General features: G+C 42.4%; 2 protein-coding genes across 3 annotated transcripts; one reads left to right on the forward strand and one right to left on the reverse strand.

Moving 5' to 3' along the window:
- Positions 1 to 460: 460 nt before the first annotated feature.
- On the reverse strand, positions 461 to 8,557 carry phospho2 (phosphatase, orphan 2). 2 transcript variants are annotated; one of them, XM_080499966.1, is made up of 4 exons: positions 8,478 to 8,557; positions 7,924 to 8,001; positions 3,972 to 4,066; positions 461 to 2,647 (listed from the first exon to the last, which is right to left on the reverse strand). In XM_080499966.1, exons 2-4 carry the CDS (start codon positions 7,992 to 7,994, stop codon positions 2,100 to 2,102), a joined length of 714 nt encoding a protein of 237 aa, XP_080356092.1. In that variant the 5' UTR covers positions 7,995 to 8,001; positions 8,478 to 8,557; the 3' UTR covers positions 461 to 2,099. The 2 variants fall into 2 exon arrangements, with proteins under 2 accessions (XP_080356092.1, XP_080356093.1); XM_080499967.1 differs by having other exon boundaries at positions 8,468 to 8,518.
- Positions 8,558 to 10,047: 1,490 nt separating this feature from the next.
- On the forward strand, positions 10,048 to 15,989 carry syap1 (synapse associated protein 1). Its single transcript, XM_080501541.1, has 9 exons — positions 10,048 to 10,337; positions 11,493 to 11,611; positions 11,683 to 11,749; positions 12,520 to 12,593; positions 12,674 to 12,813; positions 12,893 to 13,035; positions 14,144 to 14,190; positions 14,301 to 14,451; positions 15,078 to 15,989. Exons 1-9 carry the CDS (start codon positions 10,136 to 10,138, stop codon positions 15,206 to 15,208), a joined length of 1,074 nt encoding a protein of 357 aa, XP_080357667.1. The 5' UTR covers positions 10,048 to 10,135; the 3' UTR covers positions 15,209 to 15,989.
- The last annotated feature ends 8,878 nt before the right edge of the window (positions 15,990 to 24,867 follow it).

Consider the following 24,867-nt stretch of genomic DNA (forward strand, 5'->3'; position numbering starts at 1 on the left):
TCTATTATTGGGAGGTTATTATTCCATCATCATTAGATGTTAACAACATTTCTGAATATGTGTCCAAAAATATTTCAGGAATAATTTACCAATAAATGACAACATAAATAGAAAAAGAAAAAATGTTAAGCTTTAAATATCGATTACAGTAATTAATTTTAATTGCCAGCAAGATTACCATGGTAGCTTGTAGTTACTGGAGGAGATTGCACAGAATTCAAGGCCATCAATATATTTGAGAAGAAAACTCCTTTTCAGTGTCTTTTTCAAAGCTTTTCACCACTTCTCTGTTCTCCAAGCTCATTTTTGATATTATAACGACGGGATTATCAAACTGCTGTTTGATTGCATCGCATTTAGGAGATTCTCTCTAATGCAAAAAACAAACATAAGCACAGACATGATCTCCAAAATCAAATTTTTTTATTATTTTATTGTAATTAAATAGTTTGATCACAGTTTCACCATGTTTAGACAAACGTTACACCCAACATGAGTTTGCATGAAAAGTTGAGGGTATTCATTTTATTCCACTGCACTGGCTTGGTTGAACTTGTTAAAAACACACCTGGACTCTTCAGGTTTAGAATATTTTACAATTATATTCAAGTCAGAACAATAATTAAACTTGTTTCAACATGTGACTCCAAAAACAAACCTGAGACGTAAAACGCACAGATCCCACTGGACAGGACACTGGATTGAAAACAAACCTACCAAACAATTATAAAACAGAATAGAATAGAATAGACATACTTTATTAATCCTCGGGGGAAGTTATTGAAAATAAATACTAAATCAACACTTGGCCTCTTCGCATACTTTTTCAGAATGTTTTTCCTGTTTGATTTGATCATTTAAGAGCAGGAGCCTTTTTTTTTTTATTTATTTATTTTTTTTAAGAAATTTCACTTTTTTCCTGTATCTAATATTTCTAAATAGACAAAAAAATAATTCTCCATGAAATTAAATGGTACAGTGGTGCCATGTGCCAGAGCAGAGCTGTCTAATTGTGGGAGGAGTCAAAGGGAGGAGCCTACCTTGATTGTGATTGGCTAAACCCCCGATGACACTATATAGGGTTTGATTTCTGATTGGCTGGTTGGAGCAACACACTTTTTAAAACCTGGAACAAGCCAGGGAGAGAGAGGACACTCTTTCTTCAGTTCTGGGGCATCGGTCCAGGTATGGAGACGATTAGTACTGTTGGAAAACCAGTTGAAAGTCAATTTTGCATAATATGACCCCGTTTAGTAAACACTGAAACCTCATCTGCTCACACACAAGGAGAAAAAGTATGGAAACTATGGAAGCTGTCTCAAACCGGGCAGTTTTAGTTATTAATTTTGTGACGTCGTCATTGTGTGAGCAAACAGTGATTCGTAAAGAAAGTTTGATTTTAAGAGAAGGTGAACTGAGTGAGCACACAGAGTTTTAAGAGCAAATGTGATTTGGTGGAGAGAAGAAAAAAAAGGAATTCCCTTAAACTCAGTTACAATCGAGCACCAACAATTTGTACAAATGTAAACTGAAGGAATACATTCATCATCAACTCTATCAACACCAGCTATCAGGAGTTAGAACGCAATATAATAAAATCATCCTCATTTACTGAAATATTTGATCAAAAACCCGTCAGCTTTTCTACAGATATGAAGGAGAACCCCGCTAAAGCAGCTGGTGAAAACATATTTTCATAATGATAACTGCAGTTATCAGATAATGTCTGCAGTGCATTGAGGGAAAAACAGAGTTCCAGGATTTGTTTTGATAGCGAACAGCCGATAGCCAATGCTCGTGGGCCGCAATCAGCAAACGTACAAAGCTCTCGCTCTTTTATAATCTTCATATCTCTAGAAATCCTGCAATCAATTCAGCAAACTGAAGCTATTCAAAACAAGAATTCAAGTTTCTGAAGAATGGCACCACCTAGTGGTTAAAACATTATTACATCTCCTTTGCGTCCACAACTCCTGGTGGCTGATGTTCCCTGCAAGTTAATAAATTAATGAGCCATTTTTACGATCACAAGTTTTTAAAACTTTAAAATGATAAACACTGTAGCGCGAAGATGTGTGTTGCTTGGGCGAGGCCAGGCGTCACGCCTGGAGGCTGCTCTGCAGCTCCTGCAGGACGTCGGCGCCGCTGCTCCACGCCGACACTCTGGCCAGGACGCCTTCCTCCGCCGGCAGCAGCTCCTCCAGGCTGAACCCCGCCCGCGGCATCACCATGTCCTGCGCTCGCAGGCAGAGCGCCGGGCAGAGGTCGTTCCCGCCGTCCCCCACGTACACCACGCGCCGGTACTGCACGCCGCCGCCGCTCTGCTTGCTCAGGTACTGCTCCAGGACTTCCCTCTTGCACATGTTGACGGGGCAACGCCGGCAGGCGTGTTGGTGGTGGCCGCTCACCTCCATGTGCCCGCGCTCGTTGAAGCGGGCGGGGTTGGAGAAGATGCGGTCCACGGCGTCCCGGAGGCCCTTCGCCTGCAGGATCCAGTCGATGAACAAGGTGTTGGCGTCGGACACGACGATGCAGTCCACCCTGGCTTTATTCTCCGAGATGAACCGGAGCAGATCCGTCATCCCGGCCGTGTAGGGGATGGTCTCCATCACCGAGCGGACGCTTTCGGCGCCGACCTCCTGCTCTCCTGCAACAGACGACAGCAGCATCGTCATTTTCGGACGATTGAGCGCACCTGAATATTAGCCGCACCCACCAAATTTTTAAAGAAAAAAGAAAAGTTGGAGTCACGTGATGCACCTGAGTGCATCACCCATGTATCGCTGACATGAAGCTCTTTAACCCGTAAAAATCCATAAATTAGCCACGTCATTGTTTAAGCCACAGGGTTCAAAGCAACAGCTTATAGTCTAGAAATCAGAGTGAATAATATGTTTACATATTATGTAATGTTTACATTTTGACCAAAGTCCTTCATATTTCTAAAAATGGCCGACTTTTGAGGAAATGACTTGGGTCTAAACATAGACGGAGTTGTTTAACAATGACTGATAATCCTGATTTAACCAAGAGGACATTGAATCTAACATTAACCTTTGGGATGTGAGGAAAATTTAAAAAACATTTGGGTCCTTGCAAACTACATGCAAACTACAAAGAGAAGAATTTTACAAATACCTTCAGGTCAGATACTACATACTTACAAAAATGTATGCTCTCAATTATTCAGAAGACTTTAACATATTGTAAAAAAAAAAATATATGATATAGTTTTAAACAAGGTCACTTTGTCACCAAATTTGATTCCAAGATGCAACAGCTAAATATAGACAGATTAACATTCTGACAGAAATCATGGGAAACCCAGTTGAAAACAATAGATGCAGAAATATGGGACAAAACTTTACTTCTACCTTAGAAAATATCCAAATGAAACCGATTCAGAGAAATGCAGTATAACTTCTTACAAAAGGTCTACATATCTCCACATGTGAGCAGTGAATCTACAGCAGGAGTCTCTCCAAGCTGCCCAAAATGTAAGAATACTTTAGGAACAAGATTTCACGGCCTCTGGGAATGTGAAAAAAAATTAAATTATTTTTGCTAAACAGTATGTGCTGACATTAGTGTGGTAATCAAGCAGCAATTACAGCCTCATCCACTATTATGTCTATTGGGATGCATCCCGGAAACATTGAGGTCATGTAAGAACACTTGGGTCGGAGATGAACCTCCTTCAATGCATCTTTGTAGGTCTTTGATGTCGGACTACATTTCTTTGGAAAGACCAAGATTGACCATTAACGATCAAAAGGACCTCTTTACAGCAAAGTTCAGGGAAGTGTTGGAGTACCTGGGAACTCCGGGAGGAACTCCCTGAAAGGTGAGACCTGATAATGACATTTGAGTTCATTGCTGTGGATTTAATTAGAATTTTCAGATAATCTGTTCTGAAAGCTGAGTAACTTTTCCAGCAGGTACAGGAGGGAACAGAATCATAACATCCTCACCGATGTGCTTCATCACTCGGCCCATAAACTCCGTCCAGTGGCCTTTTCTGTACGATTTCCTCACCGAGTCGGGAAGAGTCTGACTCGGGAGGCATCTGAGGATAAAGTGACATGTTTATTGCCAAATATGAAGCTCTCTGCAGCGACTCTGAGCTCCTCGGTGAAGGGAAATGAAAGAATGGGTCAAAATGCTCAATGAGGAAATCACACATTTGATTGAAAAGACAATCCAAAGTTATATTTTCACAGGTTTTACTTTCTTCCCAATTCCCTGCAGTAATAAATACTCGAGGACAGACTTGCTCTAATCTGTTTTGTGTCGTCTGGATTCAGGTAAACAGCAACATGAAGCGCTGCTGGCTTTAGAGTCTGTTGGATTAAAAAAAAAAAAAAAAACCCCATTAGGGTCATTCAGTGTGAAATTAGCTGAAGTCCTCCGACCGGCCAATTTGGAATTGCTTCATATTTTATATAAATCATGTCAGTGTACACAACAAACAAACACAGACAGGCCTCCTCTTCACTTTTTACTTTGTTCTCTAAAGTGTGAGAAGAAACTCTGCAGTCGCCTCGAGGTGAAGTTTACAAAGAAATGGCAAGCTTCACATCATAAGACTGTTTTTACATTTCAAGTTATCACGCAGCGTTTTTGCATTTTTGTCTCAGAGAAGTTTACACGGCAACATTGAAAGTGGTGTAGTTAACACGCCCGCCTATAAGTTAGCGCTGTTGGTCGTTTTGTAATGAAACCAGTGTTTTCAGCCGCTCTGAGCATTGTTGTCATTTGGAAATGTTGTTGTGTAAATTATGAATGTGGGAACCATTTGCAATAGAAAGCTTTATGCTTCTCCATTTTAAATATCTAATGATCCTCAGTTCTAACTTCATGGCTTTGCAGTAAAGCTTCTTACAGTCATAACCTATTGAGTTCTACCCTCATGTTGCAGTACCACTGGCATCCAGGAGAGGCACTGCTGAGGTAAAGTGTATAAATACAATGGAAGTTGTGGCTGACCTCTTTCTTTGATCAGCAGTTGATTTAAATCCAAACGGTTTGACCAACACAGTGGGCGCATTGACTTTTGCACACAGACAATACCTTTTTAATTTTTGGTTTTAGTAACATTAATCTGTGCAATAAACAAACCTAAAAAAGACTAAAACTGTGATAAACTTTGGATATAATGTGCAAACTAGTTCGTGGGTCGTGAGGATCTATTAAGCTTCCTAAAAGTGTCTGATATCACAATAACAGTGTTTTTAGACACGTCATTATTCCTATTGAGGTTTTGGTCTGTCAGAATAATCAAAGCCAACAGAAGAATGACGGAGGCTCCATCTCAAAACACCACAGGCGTTATTGTTCAATCCAGCCTTCAGATTGGTGAGACCTCCTCCTACACCAGTCCTGTGACTGGGAGGAGCGCCACAATTCAATAAACCCATTTAACATCTCAACCAGTGAGCGCAAAGCGGCATATGTAAACAATGACAGGAGGGTTTACGGCAGGTGACATGTTTTAATATTGCGAGCTTGTTGAGAGTGACGATCGCCACTGACCAATCAGCAGACGTGTGGAGGAACACTGCCGACGACCGTCCTTCACTTTTACACCTCACTGCTACAGAGAGCGTCAGTTATTCACTCAACGTTAAATAATCAGGATCTACACAACAAATTAATGACACTGAAGGCCACAGGGCTCACATGGCAGTTGGCGACCTGTCCTACGCCGTCTGGATGTGCTGCCTTCAGGTTACAACTCTGTTTACATGATGTTTCACGTGGAAGTGTGTCGTTCTTGCATTTTCATTGCAGAAGCGTTTTGCATTTAGATAACATATTCAAAACGACAACGGCACTCGCTAGAGCACAGACCTTCACCAACAGGGGGCTAACTGAGCGGAGTTGGCAGTGTGCTAGCAGGTGGCTAACTGAGCGGAGTTAGCAGTGTGCTCGCCAATGGCAAACTGAACTGAGTTAGCAGTGTGCTAGCAGGTGGCTAACTGAACTGAGTTAGCAGTGTGCTAGCAGGTGGCTAACTGAACTGAGTTAGCAGTGTGCTAGCAGGTGGCTAACTGAACTAAGTTAGCAGTGTGCTAGCAGGTGGCTAACTGAACTGAGTTAGCAGTGTGCTAGCAGGTGGCTAACTGAACTAAGTTAGCAGTGTGCTAGCAGGTGGCTAACAGAGCCAAGTTAGCAGTGTGCTAGCAGGTGGCTAATGGCAGCTTCTATGTTGTAGCCCTGACTGACAGCTCACCACGGAGCTCCAGTGTGTCCACAATGGAGTAAACATCTTACCTCTCCAGGATCTGTTTGATCGCAAAATATAATGGGTTGGTTTTTTTGATGATGACAAATCAACCCTGAAGAGTTCATGCCATTCGGGTCAATATTTGTTGTGAAAAGTAGGTTAAATAAATAAATAAATAAATAAATAAATACTGACAAAAACATAACCTTTGCCCGAACGTCTGCTGGCGAAGTTAATGTTGTAGCTAGCATGTTGGGCCATTAGTGGGAGCTGTTTTAATGTAATAAAATCACCCATGTAAACAGAGAAAAGTACGCTGTAAACATCAAATCTCCTTTAAAATCTCTTTCTCTGTCGTTTTGGTCAACCCAGTATCGATTGTTAGTGATCAAATAAAATGTCTGTCCCATACAGATGATGGTGTTGTAAATGTTCACTTTATCAGAGAACTATGTACTACGGCCATGGTGCTCATGAGCAGTGGCAGCATTTCATAAAAGTTGTGTTTTCCCCGGTTTGTACAGAGACAGAGCAGAAGCATTTTCAAAAAGTTGTTTTCAGTGACTCCAAGCACCGTAAACGTACACCCACAATGTTACTAACCTTTTACATCTTCACTTGAAAATGTTCTTTCATAAACGGAGCTTACATCTGCAACTTTGTCATTTAGAATCATTTGCACGACGTACAAATTGAATCGCTATCACTGTGCTGGACAACTTTCTCTCATAACGAATATTGTACAGTCCAACTGTCCACTGCTTGGGCTGACAAGTGTCAGGATTTCTAGCTTAAGGTTTAAAGGCCTGCATAAAGTGAAATGGACTGAAAGGTGGAACCGAGAGAAGCAAAGCGCTGACGCTCGCTGGGTTAATGGTTCAAAGTCACACCTCATGGCAACAAAACAGTTGGATCTGGTGCTCATGCTTCCCTCTGTGAGCTGGTTTTCTACCAGAAACCTCGACTTCCTGTCTTACCTTAATTACTGACCCGCATGAATCTGAAGGTGAACCAGAAGGAGTTCAGAATGAACAACTTTGCAATTATGTCATTTTTAAAACCCACTGAGTTTCAATCGTTTTCCATTGTGACCTTTTTACAAAGTCTCCATACATCTGGCTGTGTGGATTACCTGGTTGTGTGGATTACTCGATTTTGTGGATTACCGGGTTATGTGGATTACAATATTGTGTGGATTAACAGGTTGTGTGGATTACCAGGTTGTGTGGATTACTAGATCATGTGGATTACCAGGTTGTGTGGATTACTAGATCGTGTGGATTACTAGATCGTGTGGATTACCAGGTTGTGTGGATTACTAGATCGTGTGGATTACCAGGTTGTGTGGATTACCAGGTTGTGTGGATTACTAGATCGTGTGGATTACCAGGTTGTGTGGATTACTGGATCGTGTGGATTACTAGATCGTGTGGATTACCAGGTTGTGTGGATTACTAGATCGTGTGGATTACCAGGTTGTGTGGATTACCAGGTTGTGTGGATTACTGGATCGTGTGGATTACTAGATCGTGTGGATTACCAGGTTGTGTGGATTACCAGGTTGTGTGGATTACTAGATCGTGTGGATTACCAGGTTGTGTGGATTACTAGATCGTGTGGATTACTAGATCGTGTGGATTACCAGGTTGTGTGGATTACTAGATCGTGTGGATTACCAGGTTGTGTGGATTACCCACCTGATCACCCAGGTGTCACTGTTGTCGTCAACCACAGTGTGGTCAAAATCAAACACCATCAAAATCTTCATTTTTCACCTGGAAAAAAAGGACAGGTTCAAGGAAATATCCTTCAAAATATCGAAATCCTGTTTTTTCAACAATAAACGGCAAACTTGTTTTGGTGTCAAGTCAGACTCTTATCTTGATCAGCACAAACAAACTCAAGAAAATTACTTTCACTTTTTATAAACACTTCGCTTCCGTAAGTCCGAACACACCGGGATTTAAGGATTTATGACAAACTGGGATTACTTTTCTTTCAGTCTTTAGAAAAAAAAAATGTTTACGTTCTACTCAATTTAAATGCTTTTTTTTTATTACAAGGAGCCTGGTGTAAAGTGTCTGCTCACGATCGGTCTAACCCTAACGCTTCTCTGCAGCCGGGACGTTTTAAACTGTACTGAAGAGGAACATCGAGGAGTTTTGTGGTAGATTATTAATAACATGACGGCTCAGGTCGTTAAATAAACTGTCTGTGACGGTTTTAAGAAAGTAAACAAACCTGAAGCTACCTGGTATGAGTCCACCGCTCTCGCGTTTCTCCCTCTTCTTCTTCTTCCTCTTCCCTGCTTCTTCTACTTCTTCTTCGCCGTATTAAAACGGCGGTTGGTAACCATTAAATGGAGCATTACCGCCCCCTAACGGTCAGGAGTGTCAACAGCGTAACTGTACTGTATCCTATGTATTGACCCCGTTTGTGCGAGGAACGTGATCAGAGATTTTGGAAAACACTATTAATTGTAAATTGGTGAACTCGTTCCTTTCTCACTTATCTCCTGCCTCATTCCCCATCGGGCCTGCATGCCCTGGTACTCACATAAAGGTAGTATGCACACCACGTTGAACAAGTCCTGAATATGATAATAATACTTCAAACAGAAAATCTTATCTTGAGGAGTTATGAGACTTCAGGCTTTGAAGGACTGAGCATATTAGAAGACCAATTTGCTGAGTTTCCCCACTGTTAAGCTATATGTGTGTGTGTGTGTGTGTGTGTGTGTGTGTGTGTGTGTGTGTGTGTGTGTGTGTGTGTGTGTGTGTGTGTGTGTGTGTGTGTGTGTGTGTGTGTGTGTGTGTGTGTGTGTGTGTGTGTGTGTATTACTGCTTACCATGATTACATCATAATATATCAAATGTTTTCCATGTGAATTGCGATTGACAGGTTGAAGCAACACACACCACACCACAGGGAGAAATATAATAGAGCGCACCTTTGGAGTTTTCAAAACCCACTGGCGCTCTATTTTCCTGAGAGCCCTGGAAATCTATATAGATTTTGTGCCGAAGGTTGTTGCTGCCTGCTGCATCCTCCACAACATCTGTGCTGCAGCAGGTGACATTATTGAGGCGGAGGGTGGTCCGGGGACGGAGGACGGAAACAACCCAGGTGAGCGAGACTCGCTGCCCATTTCTCAAAGCGCAGGACTACATCGAGACTGGAAGAAGTCGTAGACAGTATTGTATATATATGTAGATAGATGGAGATAGATAGACGGGTGTAAATATTATTGTTGTTCATCTTTTGCCATATTGTACTTCTTGTTTTGACAAATAAAAATCATATAACTGTACATAATTGTATAGGGCAGTAAAATATCTGATTTAATATGTTTTAGTTTAACCAATACACAATTTCTTTCTAGAACAAATTGCCTCGGTTGGAGTTCATAAATCAAAATTCATTAACAAATTTTTCAAACAGAGAGATATATTTGGTCAGCTGCCCTCTCTCTCTCTCCTGAGCCCTGGCCATGGCCTGTCTCTCCCTTCCCTCCTCTCTCTCCGCCTGCTCCTTCAGGAATTGGAGGACAGCAACACCTCTTTACTGTGTGGCTGGCCGGGGCTTCCTCTGGGGCAGACAGGGAGAGGCTGTAGAAACTTCCTTGAAAACAGCTTTAGAGTCTCTTTAGGAGGCAGTGTTAAAATTCTTCCATTCCTCTCGGTTATACCAGAGGATTTGAGCTGGTGGAGTAATATCTTGTTTGGACGGTGGAGGGCAGCATTACACCGCGAGGCGTACAGCCTGCCGCAAAACAGGAAGAAGAAGAAGAAGTGGAACAAGCACGAACCGTAGAAGAAGAAACGACGTCAGAGCAGGTTCTTCCTCCTCTGAGCAGATTTTTGTGTGTTTTCTTCTTGTTTTTGGTCCCAGAAGTAGGTCTTAAGCGCCATGTTCCGGGGGTTCGGGTCGTGGCTGGGTCTGGAGAGCCCATCGGAGCCGAACAAGTCGGATGACACGGAGGAGTTAGGCGAGAAACCCGTGGAAACAGTGGTGGAGGCTCAAAACGAGGTAAACAAACAGCAGGACGGAGAGAAGGAAGAGAAAGAGGAGGACGAAGACAAAGACAGCGGACTGGACAGAGGGCTGGGAGGTGAGGACACATAACATAGCACACGTTATAACTCAAGCCTGCTGCCTCAAGGCTCCTGGAAGTCTGAAGATCCAGTCCGACAGCTTCTCGTGAGAACACGAAACCCAACAATCCTAAAAATGAAAACTGTCATTATATCATCACTTCTTCATTAAAACTCTTGCTATGTTATCGCTTCTTAATTAAACACTCTCGTTATCGTCATTCAAACTTATTTCATCATCCTATAATCATTAGAACTCTCATTATGTCATCACCTCATTAAAACACAAATTTCTATCACTTTTTCATTAAAACTCTCATCATATCACCACTTCTTCCGTCAAACTCTCATTTTATCATCCCATAAGCATTGAAACTCCAATTATATCATCACTTCCTCATTAAAACACTCAACATTTCTTCACATTTTCATTAAAACCCATTTGACATTTGAGCTAGAATATACAAAAATAGCATGGTATTATGTTACATCTTATTGGAAAATAAACATATCCAATATAAAAATATCCAGTCAAATTTCTGTATTAAGGTTATCAAGAAACGGTTTCATCAAATGTCGCTGCACATAAATGTACCTTTTCAGCACACACACACACACACACACGGTATTTTGTTTTTCTCCAATAGACTTTATAATTGGTTCATAATAGTTCAATCCAGAACAGCTGGTAGAAACTTCCAGCACATCCACAGACGTATCTTTAACATCTTGAAGCAATTGTATCCCATAAGTGATGAAAAGGTTTGTCATTTTTATCAGTTTAACAGAAGTGGTATCAAACAGAGACATTTATATGTTTCTTTATATCGTTACATGCGTAACAATCACCAGAAATACAAGAAACTCCGGGACAATTTTACCAAATTCATCAGAAAAAAATGTCCTGTAAACTTTTCACCCTAATTTATCCCAAAAAAACTACATCAACAATATCCTGTTTTATGGAATCTAAAAGATTGAGTGAATTTTGCTCATTGGGTATGTAAAACTCTCTCAGTCGCTTCTCAGCAGAAGCTTTCCTTCAAATATGTCCTCAGTGAATCTGAATAGATTTACTTTCTGCTCTACAAAGCTGCATTAGCCCGACGAACATGAAAGAGGCTGCCTTACGTTTCCACACTGTGATGCCGAGATGAACATTTCCTCTCCAGACTACATCTTCAGCTTCGCCTCCAACGCCACCAAGAAGATCTCCGAGTCGATGGTGGAGACGGCGCAGACCATCAAGAAGACGGTGGAGGAGGGAAACATCGACGGCATCATCGACAAGGCGAGTAGCTCTCTGCACGACACACCTTGACATTTGAACTTTACTCCTTTAGCGTGTGTGTGTGTCTGCAGACGTTTCTCGGAGACTTCCAGAAGGAGCAAGAGAAGTTTGTCCAAGAGAAGAAGGCAAAGAAGTCGGGTAAGAAGTCAGGCACAATAGATACATGGAACCTTTTCACTGTCCTGACTCAGATATACACAGAGATCTAGAATTCTATCAAAACATGATGAAAACTGATGTAGAGTCTTCATCTTCACAGCCTGAGTATGAAGGGAGTCTGTCGTCTCCCTCGCTTGCTCCTCCTCTTAGCTATCAGTGATTTTCCCTTCATGACATCATGTGGAGAAATAACCCTTCCCTCTAGTAGAGGGTATTCACTTTAACCCTACCGCAGGGAGATAAAACCTTATAAAGCTTACTGTTATACTGAATACATTTGGTATAATATCAGAATAGCCTAACAGTTAGTAGGAGCTAGCGTTGGCTGCTTGATCGTAACAAACTAAGTCACGAATTCAGAAACACAATATTTTAAACTCCTCATTTAATGTCGTCTCTCCTTCTGGGTTAGATTCTGGTTGAAACCAGTTGAACGATATGAGTCATAGCGATAAATCCACAGTAAACATTATGGCGCTGTACCAGTGTTTCGGATTAACTGGATTCCCTGTTAGATGGTGACCGGCTCCCTCTGGCCTCCATCCTTGCTGCTCGTAATGACATGTATTAAAATAAGACTCACAAAAGTTATGACACTCGAAAACGTTGTTGTGAAAGCTGTTAAAATGCTCTCGTCAGGACGGCTACGGATTACTGTGGGGTTTATTAAGGTGATGCTAAAAGGTCACCAGTTAACAGGGAAGCCAGTGAATCTGAAACACTCTTGACTGTGTTCTCTTGCTGTGTAGAAGCTGCAGTTCCTCCGTGGGTGGGTTACAACGAGGAGGAGACGATCCAGCAGCAGATCCTGGCTCTCTCTGCAGTCAGTGCACACGCCAACTACTTCCTGTTTCTATCACCATGTCTGCTCCTGACCTCTGACCTCTGACCTGTGCTGGGCAGGACAAGAGGAACTTCCTGCGGGACCCCCCCGCCGGGGTGCAGTTCCTCTTCGACATGGAGCAGATGTACCCGCTGGCTGCAGTGATGCTGGAGGAAGACGAGCTGCTGAACCGCATGCGCTTCGACCTCGTCCCCAAACAGTGGGTGCTGCTCTGACCTTTGACCTCTGACCCCTGCCTGTCTGTTCTGCTGCTCATGTGTGTGTGTGTGTGTTGTCAGAGTGAAAGAGGAGGTGTTCTGGAGGAACTACTTCTACCGCGTGTCTCTGGTGAAGCAGTCGGCTCAGCTCACGGCGCTGGCAGCGCAGCAGCAGGACGGCGACCGAGGGAAGGAGGCTTCACCGGAAGACGTCGTCGTCGCAGGTCGGTGGAGGAACGACGGAGGTTTCAGGGTCTGGGTGACGCTCCGTTTACACGACAGCGTCTCGCGTGAAAGCACAGCGTTTCTGTGTTTTCGTTTCACAAAGGTTTCATGTTTAAATGACAACATTTTGAAAACTGTCCATTTCCACGGCAACGGCTGGAGCACTGAAAATAATGGAGTTAGCATGTTGGGCTTTAGGGGTTGTTAATATTGTGACTGTCAAAATAAAACTACCAATTCCAGGGGAATGTGAACTGGGAGATATGACACGACGGAGGAAACTTTGTTTTTATTGTCCAGCTACTGAGCATGTGCAGTAAGTGAGCAGGATACTAATCCTTTATTTAGACAACTAAAAACACTGAAATTTAAAGACTTAGTGGAGTGTAACCTTCTAAAAACCATGTTTAAAGCTCATCTGGAAATTTTGCCGAACAAATTGCAAAACAGATTCGCCAAGAGAAAAAGTAGATATGAACTGAAAGGAACTGAGGTTTTTACAAAACCCAGGTTTCAATCGGCCGTAATGGAAAAATGGATCTCAGTGGAAGGAGTCGGTCTGTGGAACAGTCTTGATTGTAAAATTAAAACTTCTAAATCCATTGATGCGTTTAAGAAACTTGTTAAATTATCAATGTTACAGAAATACGACACTGCGGAGTAGCAGATCAATCTGATTTATTTATTTTGTGTTTGATGTTTTGGAAAAAAAAACGGCTGCATGTGACACTGAAATAAACTGAACTGGAACTGTAAACGATTTTGTGTTGATACGGGGCAGACATAAGTTTGACTTCTTTCTGCTCCTTTTCATTCATATGAAATGCTGTTATTGCTTTGTTTTAAATGAATTAAATAAATAATAAAATGAAATGAAGCAGGACCAGGAGCGGCATTTCAGAAAAATCTGTGGCATTTACAAAAAGCTTTTGCTCATTTCCATAGAGAGAGATTTGGAGGGTTTTCGAAAAGTTGCGTTTTCAGTGGCTCCGAGCGCCGTTGACGTGTAAACAAACACCCAGAATGCAGCCAAAGTTTTGTTTTCACTCCAAGACGAGGTCTGAGGCTGCTGCTCTGACTGAACGTGAGCCTGTTGTTTGTTTGCAGACGTCAGGCCAGTGACTCCACCCGTTTGTATCGGAGACATACAGCAGGTGAGGAACCAGCATGAGCTCATGACTCGCATCATGCAGATTAGTTACAGGTCAGTATCGTTAAAATGAGAGTAACCTCCGTTTGTCTCCTGTGTGTGTGTGACTCTCAGCCACGTCAGGATGAAGAGGAGATCTCAACGAGTCCCGGACTCTCCGAGTTCATCAGCGATGACTTCGACTCTGCCGCCATCAACCAGGAGGACCTGAGGAACGAGATGAAGCAGCTGCTGGACCAGGAGGACGGAGAGATTTCTGCTGACGGTGCGTCGAAACTCGATACTGTAAACAATCCCAGCAGTCGTGTCTGAGAGCCACTAAAAACACAACTTTCTGAAATACAACCTTCAACGCTTCGTCTGCGTCTGTGGAAACGGCGGGGCGGCGTTATAGAATCCCCCCCACTCTGGAGCCGTGTTAAAAAATAGAACTTTTCCAGGCTCCGTGTTGTTGATGGGGGGAAAAAGAAAAGAATTTCTGAATGCAGTTTTTCTATATATTCTGCAATGGCCTGCACACAGGACTGTTATATCCCACATTTGACTGTAGAGGGCAGAAAAGCCCATTTTACATTTTGTGAGTTTTTCAATGTTCCTCAATGTTTTCTCAGGTTTCGGCTCTATTATTAATTAAAACGTATTTATTGCACATTACTGACCAATAAATGTAAAACATAGAGGCATCCTGGACTTTAACATTATTGCAAATGGCTTGTTTTTTTTGTCTTTTGCTTCTCATGGTTTTATTCTTTAGCGGCCTCCAGTCTAATGTTGGCTTCCTAAATTGGCCCTCAGATATGAAACCTTTGAGATCTGCTGCACTCGCAGCCCAACATGCTGACTGCATAGTGTCTCATGTTTCTGCCATCTCCTCCTCCTCCTCTTCCTCAGACGAGTCTGCCGACTGGGAGAAGGAGCTGCTGGAGGAGCTGGAGAACAGCGGCTTCATCCAGGTGAAGTCGGAGAAGGAGAAGGAGCTGGACCAGGAGGTGGAGGAGATGCTCCAGGCCATCGACGGCTAGAGGAGGCGACGAGCCGTCGGGCTTCAGACATCGATGGCGAAGAGCGGCCGTGACGCTGGGCGGAGATCAGGCCGGTCTGGGATTAATGATGACGTGGTGGAGGTCCAGTTAGAGCGACGCTGTCAGCTGGAGGCAGCGTGTTAGTGAAGTACTCCTCCGTCACTCCTTCTGTCAGTTAGGTTTACTCCTCTTCCTCCTGCTCCTCCTCTTCCTCCTGCTGGAGACTCCCACATCCTCTTCCTCCTCCTGGAGACCCCACATCCTCTTCCTCCTCCTGGAGACCCCACATCCTCTTCCTCCTCCTGGAAACCCCACATCCTCTTCCTCCTCCTGGAGACTCCCACATCCTCTTCCTCCTCCTGGAGACCCCACATCCTCTTCCTCCTCCTGGAGACTCCCACATCCTCTTCCTCCTCCTGGAGACTCCCACATCCTCTTCCTCCTCCTGGAGACCCCACATCCTCTTCCTCCTCCTGGAGACCCCACATCCTCTTCCTCCTCCTGGAAACCCCACATCCTCTTCCTCCTCCTGGAGACTCCCACATCCTCTTCCTCCTCCTGGAGACCCCACATCCTCTTCCTCCTCCTGGAGACCCCACATCCTCTTCCTCCTCCTGGAGACCCCACATCCTCTTCCTCCTCCTGGAGACCCCACATCCTCTTCCTCCTCCTGGAGACTCCCACATCCTCTTCCTCCTCCTGGAGACCCCACATCCTCTTCCTCCTCCTGGAGACCCCACATCCTCTTCCTCCTCCTGGAGACCCCACATCCTCTTCCTCCTCCTGGAAACCCCACATCCTCTTCCTCCTCCTGGAGACTCCCACATCCTCTTCCTCCTCCTGGAGACCCCACATCCTCTTCCTCCTCCTGGAGACTCCCACATCCTCTTCCTCCTCCTGGAGACTCCCACATCCTCTTCCTCCTCCTGGAGACTCCCACATCCTCTTCCTCCTCCTGGAGACCCCACATCCTCTTCCTCCTCCTGGAGACCCCATATTTTATACGTCTCTTTGTTTTTACTGCTCTGTGGAGGGATGTACAGTCGCATCTTAAATATAATCACACTGAAGTTTCATGTAAAATGAAATCTATGTAAATAAAGAGGGATCTAATACTGTCGGCTGTTTACTGACCAACGTTGACACACACACCCACACACACACACACACACACACACCCACACACACACACACACACACACACACACACACACAGTTTTCCTACAGAATTTCTCTGGGTCCACATTCTTTCGTCCTTCAATTGCAACCAGTCATCCAGTGCCTGCAGCTGGAACACTCCCCCGCGGCGTGACGCTGCCGCCGCCATGCTTCCCTGTGGGGACTGTATTGGGCAGGTGATGATGAGCAGTGCCTGGATTTCTCCACACATTCAGATGAGAGTTAAATCCAAATGATGATAGCTATAATCTTATTTTATCCTCATCAGCTTGTAGTTAGCACCTGAAGCTTCCTGTGGACACCCTGAATAAATTCACCTTCGCCCGCGTCCACCGCCTGGGTGGAAGACGACAGGACAACCAGCGCCCGCGGCCCATCGTCGCCAAGTTTGAACATTTCCAACAGAAAGAAGTGGTGAAGAGCCGCGGCAGGGAACTACGAGGGACGCGCTTCAGCGTGAACGACTAGTTCCCGAAGGAGATCTTAGACCGTCGCCGCTTGTTGTTTCCTGTGAGGAAGGATCCCGAGCCGTCATCACAGTGGAGAGGCGCTACGCCAAGGGCCAGCTGCACCGGGGTCCTGCTGTCACCCCCTGGCTCTACTGATGGTCCTCACAAATGAGTAACATCCCCTCTAACACACACACATCACATGTTTACTGAGGTCCAGATAAAGATCTAACGGCAACATTCGTAAGCATCATGATTGATTAAATAAGGCGAAAGTAATTAGTATTATATTGTTAAAATACACGATGCTTGCAATGTTGTTTGAAGCTTGTTTTTTCTTTTAAAAAAAGAAGAAAAAACCTGCAATCCCACAGTGAAATTCATGCCCGGTTACAATGTGGACACGTACTTATAGACACGTGTTTGTACTGTATATGTACAAATATATTGTTTTCTTTTCAAACATGGTGGGTGCAGCTTATGTTAAGTTTTTTATAGTGTAGCCTGTACTGTCTGTGGTCCATATTGACGTGACCATCGACAACATCAACATTTTTCACAATTACGCACTTGAATCATGCAACACGTTATATTACTGTCCAGGCAGAACATTTCCTAAAAACTCAAATCAATGTGTTTCCAGCAAACTGCACCATGATCCTGTCCATTGGATTCACTGCAGCACTTGTTTTAACAACCACACACTATTGCTGTCTCATTCTTTCCTTTTATTGTTTTGGGGTGGAATTATTAAAAGTCTGCCAATATTTAAATAAATATGCAATTACTTACAACATGTATTGTGGTTTATTTTATCTCCCACTACTATAATAAAGCAACCGGTGGATCCACATGCTGCACAAGGTGCCTTTATTTTACACTGACCACCTGCCGCACAAAATTTCTGTACACTCAGCTGAATTGGACCGATGATGATGGTGATGATGAAGTGAGGAAGCACAAGCGAGAAAGGGAGAATAAAACTAAAACAGGCAATCTGAGAAGAAGGCAGCGTTTGTTTGGAACTTCGGTCTCTCATGTGGGGAATAAAAAACAATTTCATGTTGATTTATGTCTCTCTCTGCCAACCGCTCGTTTTCTCTGGTTTCACAGTGGAATCGGATCATTGGGACCCATATCAACAACTTTAAATCGTTGTTGATATGGGTCTGCACAGAATTAAAAATAAATAGATAAATAACAAAACAAACAAGCACGGATCATTTCTCCTCAGCAAAGCACTCATCAAATGTATCAGATGTACATCTCATAACCACAGCGTTGAAGAATGTGGAGTATTTAATTTCACAGATAAAGACAGAGCAACAAAGACACATTTTAATTGTTTTATTCATTCATTAGTAATTGAGAGATGGAAAAATGTCTATCTTCTATTTAGGAGAATGTGAGCTTCACACTGGGAAAGTTGTGTATTTGGAGTACTACCAGACACAGGTCCGAGATCAGTTAATGCTGCCGTGGTTTTGGTGAAAGTTAAAAAATGTACTATGCCTCCAAATAGAAAATTTTCATCACATGGATCATTCTTATTCCCATAAATCAGACTTGTTTCTCATTGAAGCTTGGCGCCTCGGGTCGAGGCCTGGGGCTTTGCGCCCTGTATCCTTCTCTTGTGGGCCCCTCTGGCCGGAGGGGGGGGGGGGGGGGGGGGGGGGGGGGGGGGGGGCCTCTCTGCACGCTGTTTATATTTATATTTATACACACACACACACACACACACTTCCACTCCTCATTGATGAGATTTGCTGCTGATTTTTCTTATTTTCTGCTATTGTTTTGTCAATTATCAAAATCATGTTTTTTTTTTGTTTTGCTTTTATTATCATTGTTGTGATTGTTTTGGTTTTTGCTCTGTTGTTGCTCAGGCTGGTTTAATCTCATGGTAGTTGGAAAATATTTGGATCACTGTGATTGCTGTATTTTAAAAAAGAAAAAAATGTATGTAGCACTCACGAGGGTATTGTATGTATCTCCCTACCAAGTCTATCTCTGTCTTTCCTCTCCTCTCCTCTCCTCTCCTCTCCTCTATCCTTTCACCCCAACCGGTCCACAGAATGCCGCCACCTCTGAGTCTGGTTTCTGCAAAGGTTTCTCCTTGTTGAGGGAGTTTTTCCTTTCCACAGTCGCAAACACACCTGCTTGCTCATGTGGATATGTTGGGCTTTTCTATTTTCTCTATAAAAGCACATTGGAATGACTAATGTATTTAAAAATGTCTTTTTTTTAATGATTAAAAAAAAAAATTATTCATGCCTTGTGTCAGGGTACATGCATACATTATTTGAAGACTGCACACCTTATCATTTCTGGCTTATACTGTACAGTTATGTACAGTTAAATCTGTTCTAGTTTCACATTATTTCAGTGTGCAGTACATAATACAGTGAAATGGAGGGAGTTCATTTACACTCCAGGGATTTCATTTTATAGTTTCCACATCACTGCATGATTTGCAATAAGGACGAGGAAAGGGGAAAAAAAAGATACGAATTAAACCCAAATGATAATAGCATTAATCTTATTTTCTCCTCATCAGGTCATAAAGCAGTTAATGTCATCTGTTTCAGCTCAGACTCTGCAGAACGTCCTCTATGTTCATCAAGTGGTTTTCAAAAAGGCCTCATGAGTTCACGGTGGAGGGGAAATTCTGTTTTTACCGCCCGTACAGCAGTTTGACCACTAGATGGTGGCAGCAGAGCAAAACTGCAGGAATAACGATCAACGTTAAGGAAGCTCATCCAACTTTTCTCTGAAAAAAAGAGAACAGGTTTGTGTTAAAAATCCAGACTTAATTCATCTGAGCGCACTGACCACGTGCATAGAGATCAGCTTGATCAGATTTTCATCACCACAGAGAATCTTTCATTTACATTAAAATCATAAAGGAATCAGAAGTTAAACACTGAAAAAGTGTGTAGAGCCTCCTACCCACCACACACACATGCACGCGCACCCACGCACACATTCCATTAGCTTAAAACAGCCTCAATCACACCTGTTTTTTTTAATTCACATTCACTGTACTGTCCTCTGAACAGTGTTAGATTTACCTCAGAATAGTAATACTTTGACTACAACATTCTACCAAACGTTCTGAAATTATTTTATTTTATTATGTTCTTACAGAACCTCAACAAGTTCAATCATATAAAGATTAAATTACATTTCTGCGTGATGCTGTAGTTAATGAAGCAAAATAATGTTAAAAACCCTGGAATTCACATAATTCACATCACGATTGTATTAAACTTTATGGGTGGAAGATTGAGATGTGCAGTCTCATTCCCAACAGAGAAAACATTTAGTACAAACATACCAATCTACAATACAGACATAAAATAGAGAAGAAGTCGTTTTATAGTCTTTCTATTGCAGGAGAGTCAAACTGGTTTGAATTCAGGGGCCACATGCAGTCTAATTTCATCTTGAGTGGGCCAGACTGGTCAAATAGGACTTTAATAACCTTTCAATTTAAACTGTAGGGTTTTTAATTGTTGTGGTGCAGAGTATATGTGACCATTTCAATTGTGTATATTTTCTCAAAACTGTCAGGTTTGGGTCGGGAGATGTGGACTCAAGAGGCCAAATGCCATGGGTGTTGGTGAAAAAAATGATTTAATAAAAAAATCCCCAAATGAAAGTCCACCTGTTCAAGGGAGTGAAGTCCAAAAAAGAGACGCTGGAGCATAAAAGCACAGAAAAGCCCATTATATACCACCGCCACCTCACACACTGAGGCAGGTGAAACACATCAGGATGGGGAACAGTAATCAGACACACGAAGGAGAAACCAGAGACACAGTTAGAATCTCACAAGCATGAACCCCAACACTAAACCAAACCGTTGCTACATGAAGCTGATTTTAGTGAAGCCTTCTACATGTACAGTGAAATATCCAGTAAAATTCTCCTTTAGCTGTTGCATTCTGGGTGTTTTTACAAACTCGCCTATCTGAAAGGACAGCAATAATATATAATATGTATATAATGGCATAAAATATTTAATACTTCATCACAATGTATGTATGTATGTATGTATGTATGTATGTATGTATGTATGTATGTATGTATGTATGTATGTATGTATGTATGTATGTATGTATGTAAATATGTAAGTAGGTAACCAACCAACTAACTATTGACCCAAACTGCATTAAATTTTCAGGAAAGATTTGTCTTCATACAAGGAGGGATTCCATTACATTTTGAGAGCAATTGGGTCAGAGGTCAAGGTCGAGGTCACAACAAGGTCCAAAAAGTATTTCTGTCATAACGCGGTCAGTTTTAATCCCATTGATGTCAAACCAACGCCGACATGTTTTCAATTCCTCACCGCCTGCATGATGTGCAACATGATGCAGTGATGTCATTGCCCTATTTTGCATTGGTGGGGGGGGGGGGGTCAAAGGTCAGGGGGTTGAAGCAATTCAAACAACAACGACAAACAAAATGGAAGGACTGGTGTGGTGGATCAAATGACTTTGGAATCCATTGGTTTGGTTTCCATGGTGACAAATGTGGCGTTGGTGAAGCTGTGTGTTCTACCAAGTGTCTATTCTATCTTTTGTAGTGAAACCACCAACACACACATGTGGCACAAGCTTGGGCAGTCGACCCCTTTTGATCAACATGTGTTTATAGATGTGAGTTCCTGCAGAGGAAAGTTGTTGGAGGGTGAGTCAGCGTGTCAGGAATGATGGAAGAGAGGTCGGCGTGTTTGGCAGGTAGAAAGTCTGTAATCACGTCAAGTGAGACAAACACCGAACACACACACATCTCTAAAACCTGACGGCAAGGCGAGTCCCAGCTCGTCCTGCGGGAGAGGAAACAGACGTCTGGGTCTGTCTGAGGAGTGTGTGTGTGTGTGTGTGTGTGTGTGTGTGTGTGTGTGTGTGTGTGTGTGTGTGTGTGTGTGTGTGTGTGTGTGTGTGTGTTGTGTGTGTGTGTGTGTGTGTGTGTGTGTGTGTGTGTGTGTGTGTCCATACATTTAGTGGAAGAGAGCGAACACCAATAATCTTGATGAGAAGGTGTGTCACTTCTTTGTGTCTAATCCCCCCCTTGTGGTCACCATGGAGACAGAGCCGGAAAGATGAGGACCGGTGTGTGTGTGTGTGTGTGTGTGTGTGTGGTGTGTGTGTGCGTGCGTGTGTGTGTGTTTTACTGCTTGTGTGTGTGATTAGGGTTTAACAGGGTTTAATAATGCATAGAGAGGAAGTCTCCAGTGTGTTCAGAGTGTCTGGAGCTCATCGACTCACTGGACCATCAAACACACAACGCTGACCGTTTACTGACCCGGTGGGACTCCAGCAGGGAGCCGATGACCTTCGACTGGACATCAGGACTTCTTGATGCAGGTTTCTCACCTGAGCATCCATGTAGAGCCTCTGCTGGAGGTCTTTGGAGTCCAGTTCGCCATCGCCATGGTCCAGAAAACACTTTGAGATCGTTTCATCTCTGTGAGCTGGAAGTTAGTAACTACAAGCAAAGTTTATTCATGAAGTGCTTTTTATAAATATCACAACGTGATTCGCATAAAATGGCAGCACTAAAATAACAAACACATTTTATGAAATACTTATTCATGACATATTCAGGCAAATGAAGACGTACATGTAGATAAATACGTAGAGGTTGCTGAAAGTTGAAGCAAACTGAAGAGAGGGCAATGTTAAACAGGACGACAGCACAGATTGTTCACGTTTAGATATTGTCGTGTCCATGTGCACTAATGTTTAAAGTTGGTAGGAAGCATATTTTATTTTCAAATAACAATTAAAGATCTTTGATTGAACACCCATTGTTTTGTTTTTTTAATTTTGTATTTGCATAGATTTCTGTGTTGTAATCAACATTTTGGATATATTTATTTTTATATGCTGATATGTGAATATCTATATTCTGAAGTGTATTACGTAAGTATACTACATACATTTCAATATATATGTTAATATATTCATCCTCATAAGTTCTGAAGTGTATTGAATACATATGACCTAATTTTGATATAAAAGAGAATATGTTTTCATATATTTTTCAATACATGAAAAGCAGCAACTCTTTATGTATTTTTCAATATATTGTAATATATTAATACAATACATAATTGCATATCCTTTCAACAGAATTTTAAGATGCATGCTTGTTGATGTGTCGTTAATTATGAGTCGTAATCAGGTTGTAATGCCAAGACAGACATGAGCTTTCCAATTAAACAGTAAATCAGAATATGAAATATTTCAATACATTAAAATCAAATATATATTAGAATATATTTTCTTTGCGTAAGGGCAGGCGGGATGGTTCCAGGTTTTTGTGGTCTTCACACCAAATTCTACAGAAATGGAGGCTCCTCAGATGTTCTCGGGTCCAGTTGTGGCCCAGTTGTGGTCCAGTTCTGGTCCAGGTCTGGTCCAGGTCTGGTCCAGGTCTGGTCCAGTTGTGGTCCAGTTCCGGTTCAGTGTGACTTGTAGCTTGAGGTTCCTGCAGGGACTCCTGGTCTGGTCTTCATCAGCTGTTGGAGAAGCTCTCAGATGTTCTTCTGCTCACTGCAGGTTGGAACAGGGTTGTTTGAGTTCCTGTTGTCTTTCTATCTTCTCCAACCAATTTGACCTTTGACCTGCTCTTATCCTGCAAACCGCTGCGCTGAGATCTTTTCTTGTTCTCTACTTTCTCTGGAAACTCTGGAGATGGTCAGAGTGAGAATCCAGCAGATCAGCAGTTTGTCAAAAACTCAGAATGAAGGCTCAAGGACACTGAAATCACCTTTATTGGTCGTGTGTGTGTGTGTGTGTGTGTGTGTGTGTGTGTGTGTGTGTGTGTGTGTGTGTGTGTGTGTGTGTGTGTGTGTGTGTGTGTGTGTGTGTGTGTGTGTGTGTGTGTGTGTGTGTGTGTGTGGTTTTGCTCTTCTTCCACCCTGCAGGTGTTCGTCTGTCAGTTTAACTGCTGTTTGTTCAGTGTTTGACGACCACAACTTCACCTGCTTGGATTATATTCAACTCAGTTTTATTAATGTCAAATGAAACACAGTCACCTCATGAGGAACTTACAGGAAACAGAAGGGGAAAAAAACTAAACAATTCCACATGATCAGCAGAGGAGACGACATCACAAACAGAGCAGTGTTTCATTGAAGCTATTTTTTTAATTTTATTTTCATTCATGCTCTCAATTCCTCCATATTTTCATTTATTGTCACTTTCCTGCTTTCCTTTGTTCACGTGTGGTGATGAGAATCAATAGGAGCAGTCAGGCTGTGAACCCCCCCCCCCCCCCCCCCCCCCACCCCCCCGCCAGAAAAAACGGGAAAAAAAAACCCATCTGCTGAATTAATCAACTCGATCTGCAAATAATGAAGTGCCGGAGGACAAACCCCCACACAGGGAGGGATCCTCATTATTATGAAGATACAGTGCCGTTTAGTCGAACAGTTTAATCCTGCACATGTTTCCTTTAATCACCATTTCTCCTCAAAAATATAAACAGAAAAAAACATGACTGAAAATAGACAAACCGATAATATTTCATTAAACTTTACGAAACGACATGAGGTGATTATTTTTGCAGAGGTTTCTCTGTTTCTTCTTTACTTGTTTTAATGCATTTCTTTCATCTCTTTTAAAGCCTTGATGTTTTTCTTTTTATTAATATATTTCTTTTTAAAGCTCTACTGTATTTTTTTTAACTTACTTTATTTCTTTGTAAAGCATTGTGAATTGACCTGTGTCAATTACAGTACATCACATATGTTCCACAGCAAAGGAAAATTTTAAGTTTTAACTTGACATGTTGTATAAATGCGGAACCTTTTGGAAACGAAGATGCAAAATGGATGCATTTTTACTCGAGCAATTGTGGAAACACACAATTTTTAGAAGAGGAAAACTCAAAAACTATACTTTTTCACTTGCAGTGTTGTTTAAAGTCTACAATTTGCCACATTTTGAAACAAACACAACGGCGACAGATGTTTTCAAGACCTTTCACTGTCATATGCTCCAGAATGTTTTATTA

Source organism: Blennius ocellaris (assembly GCF_963422515.1).
Source record: "Blennius ocellaris genome assembly, chromosome: 1".
Classification (NCBI taxonomy): domain Eukaryota; kingdom Metazoa; phylum Chordata; class Actinopteri; order Blenniiformes; family Blenniidae; genus Blennius; species Blennius ocellaris.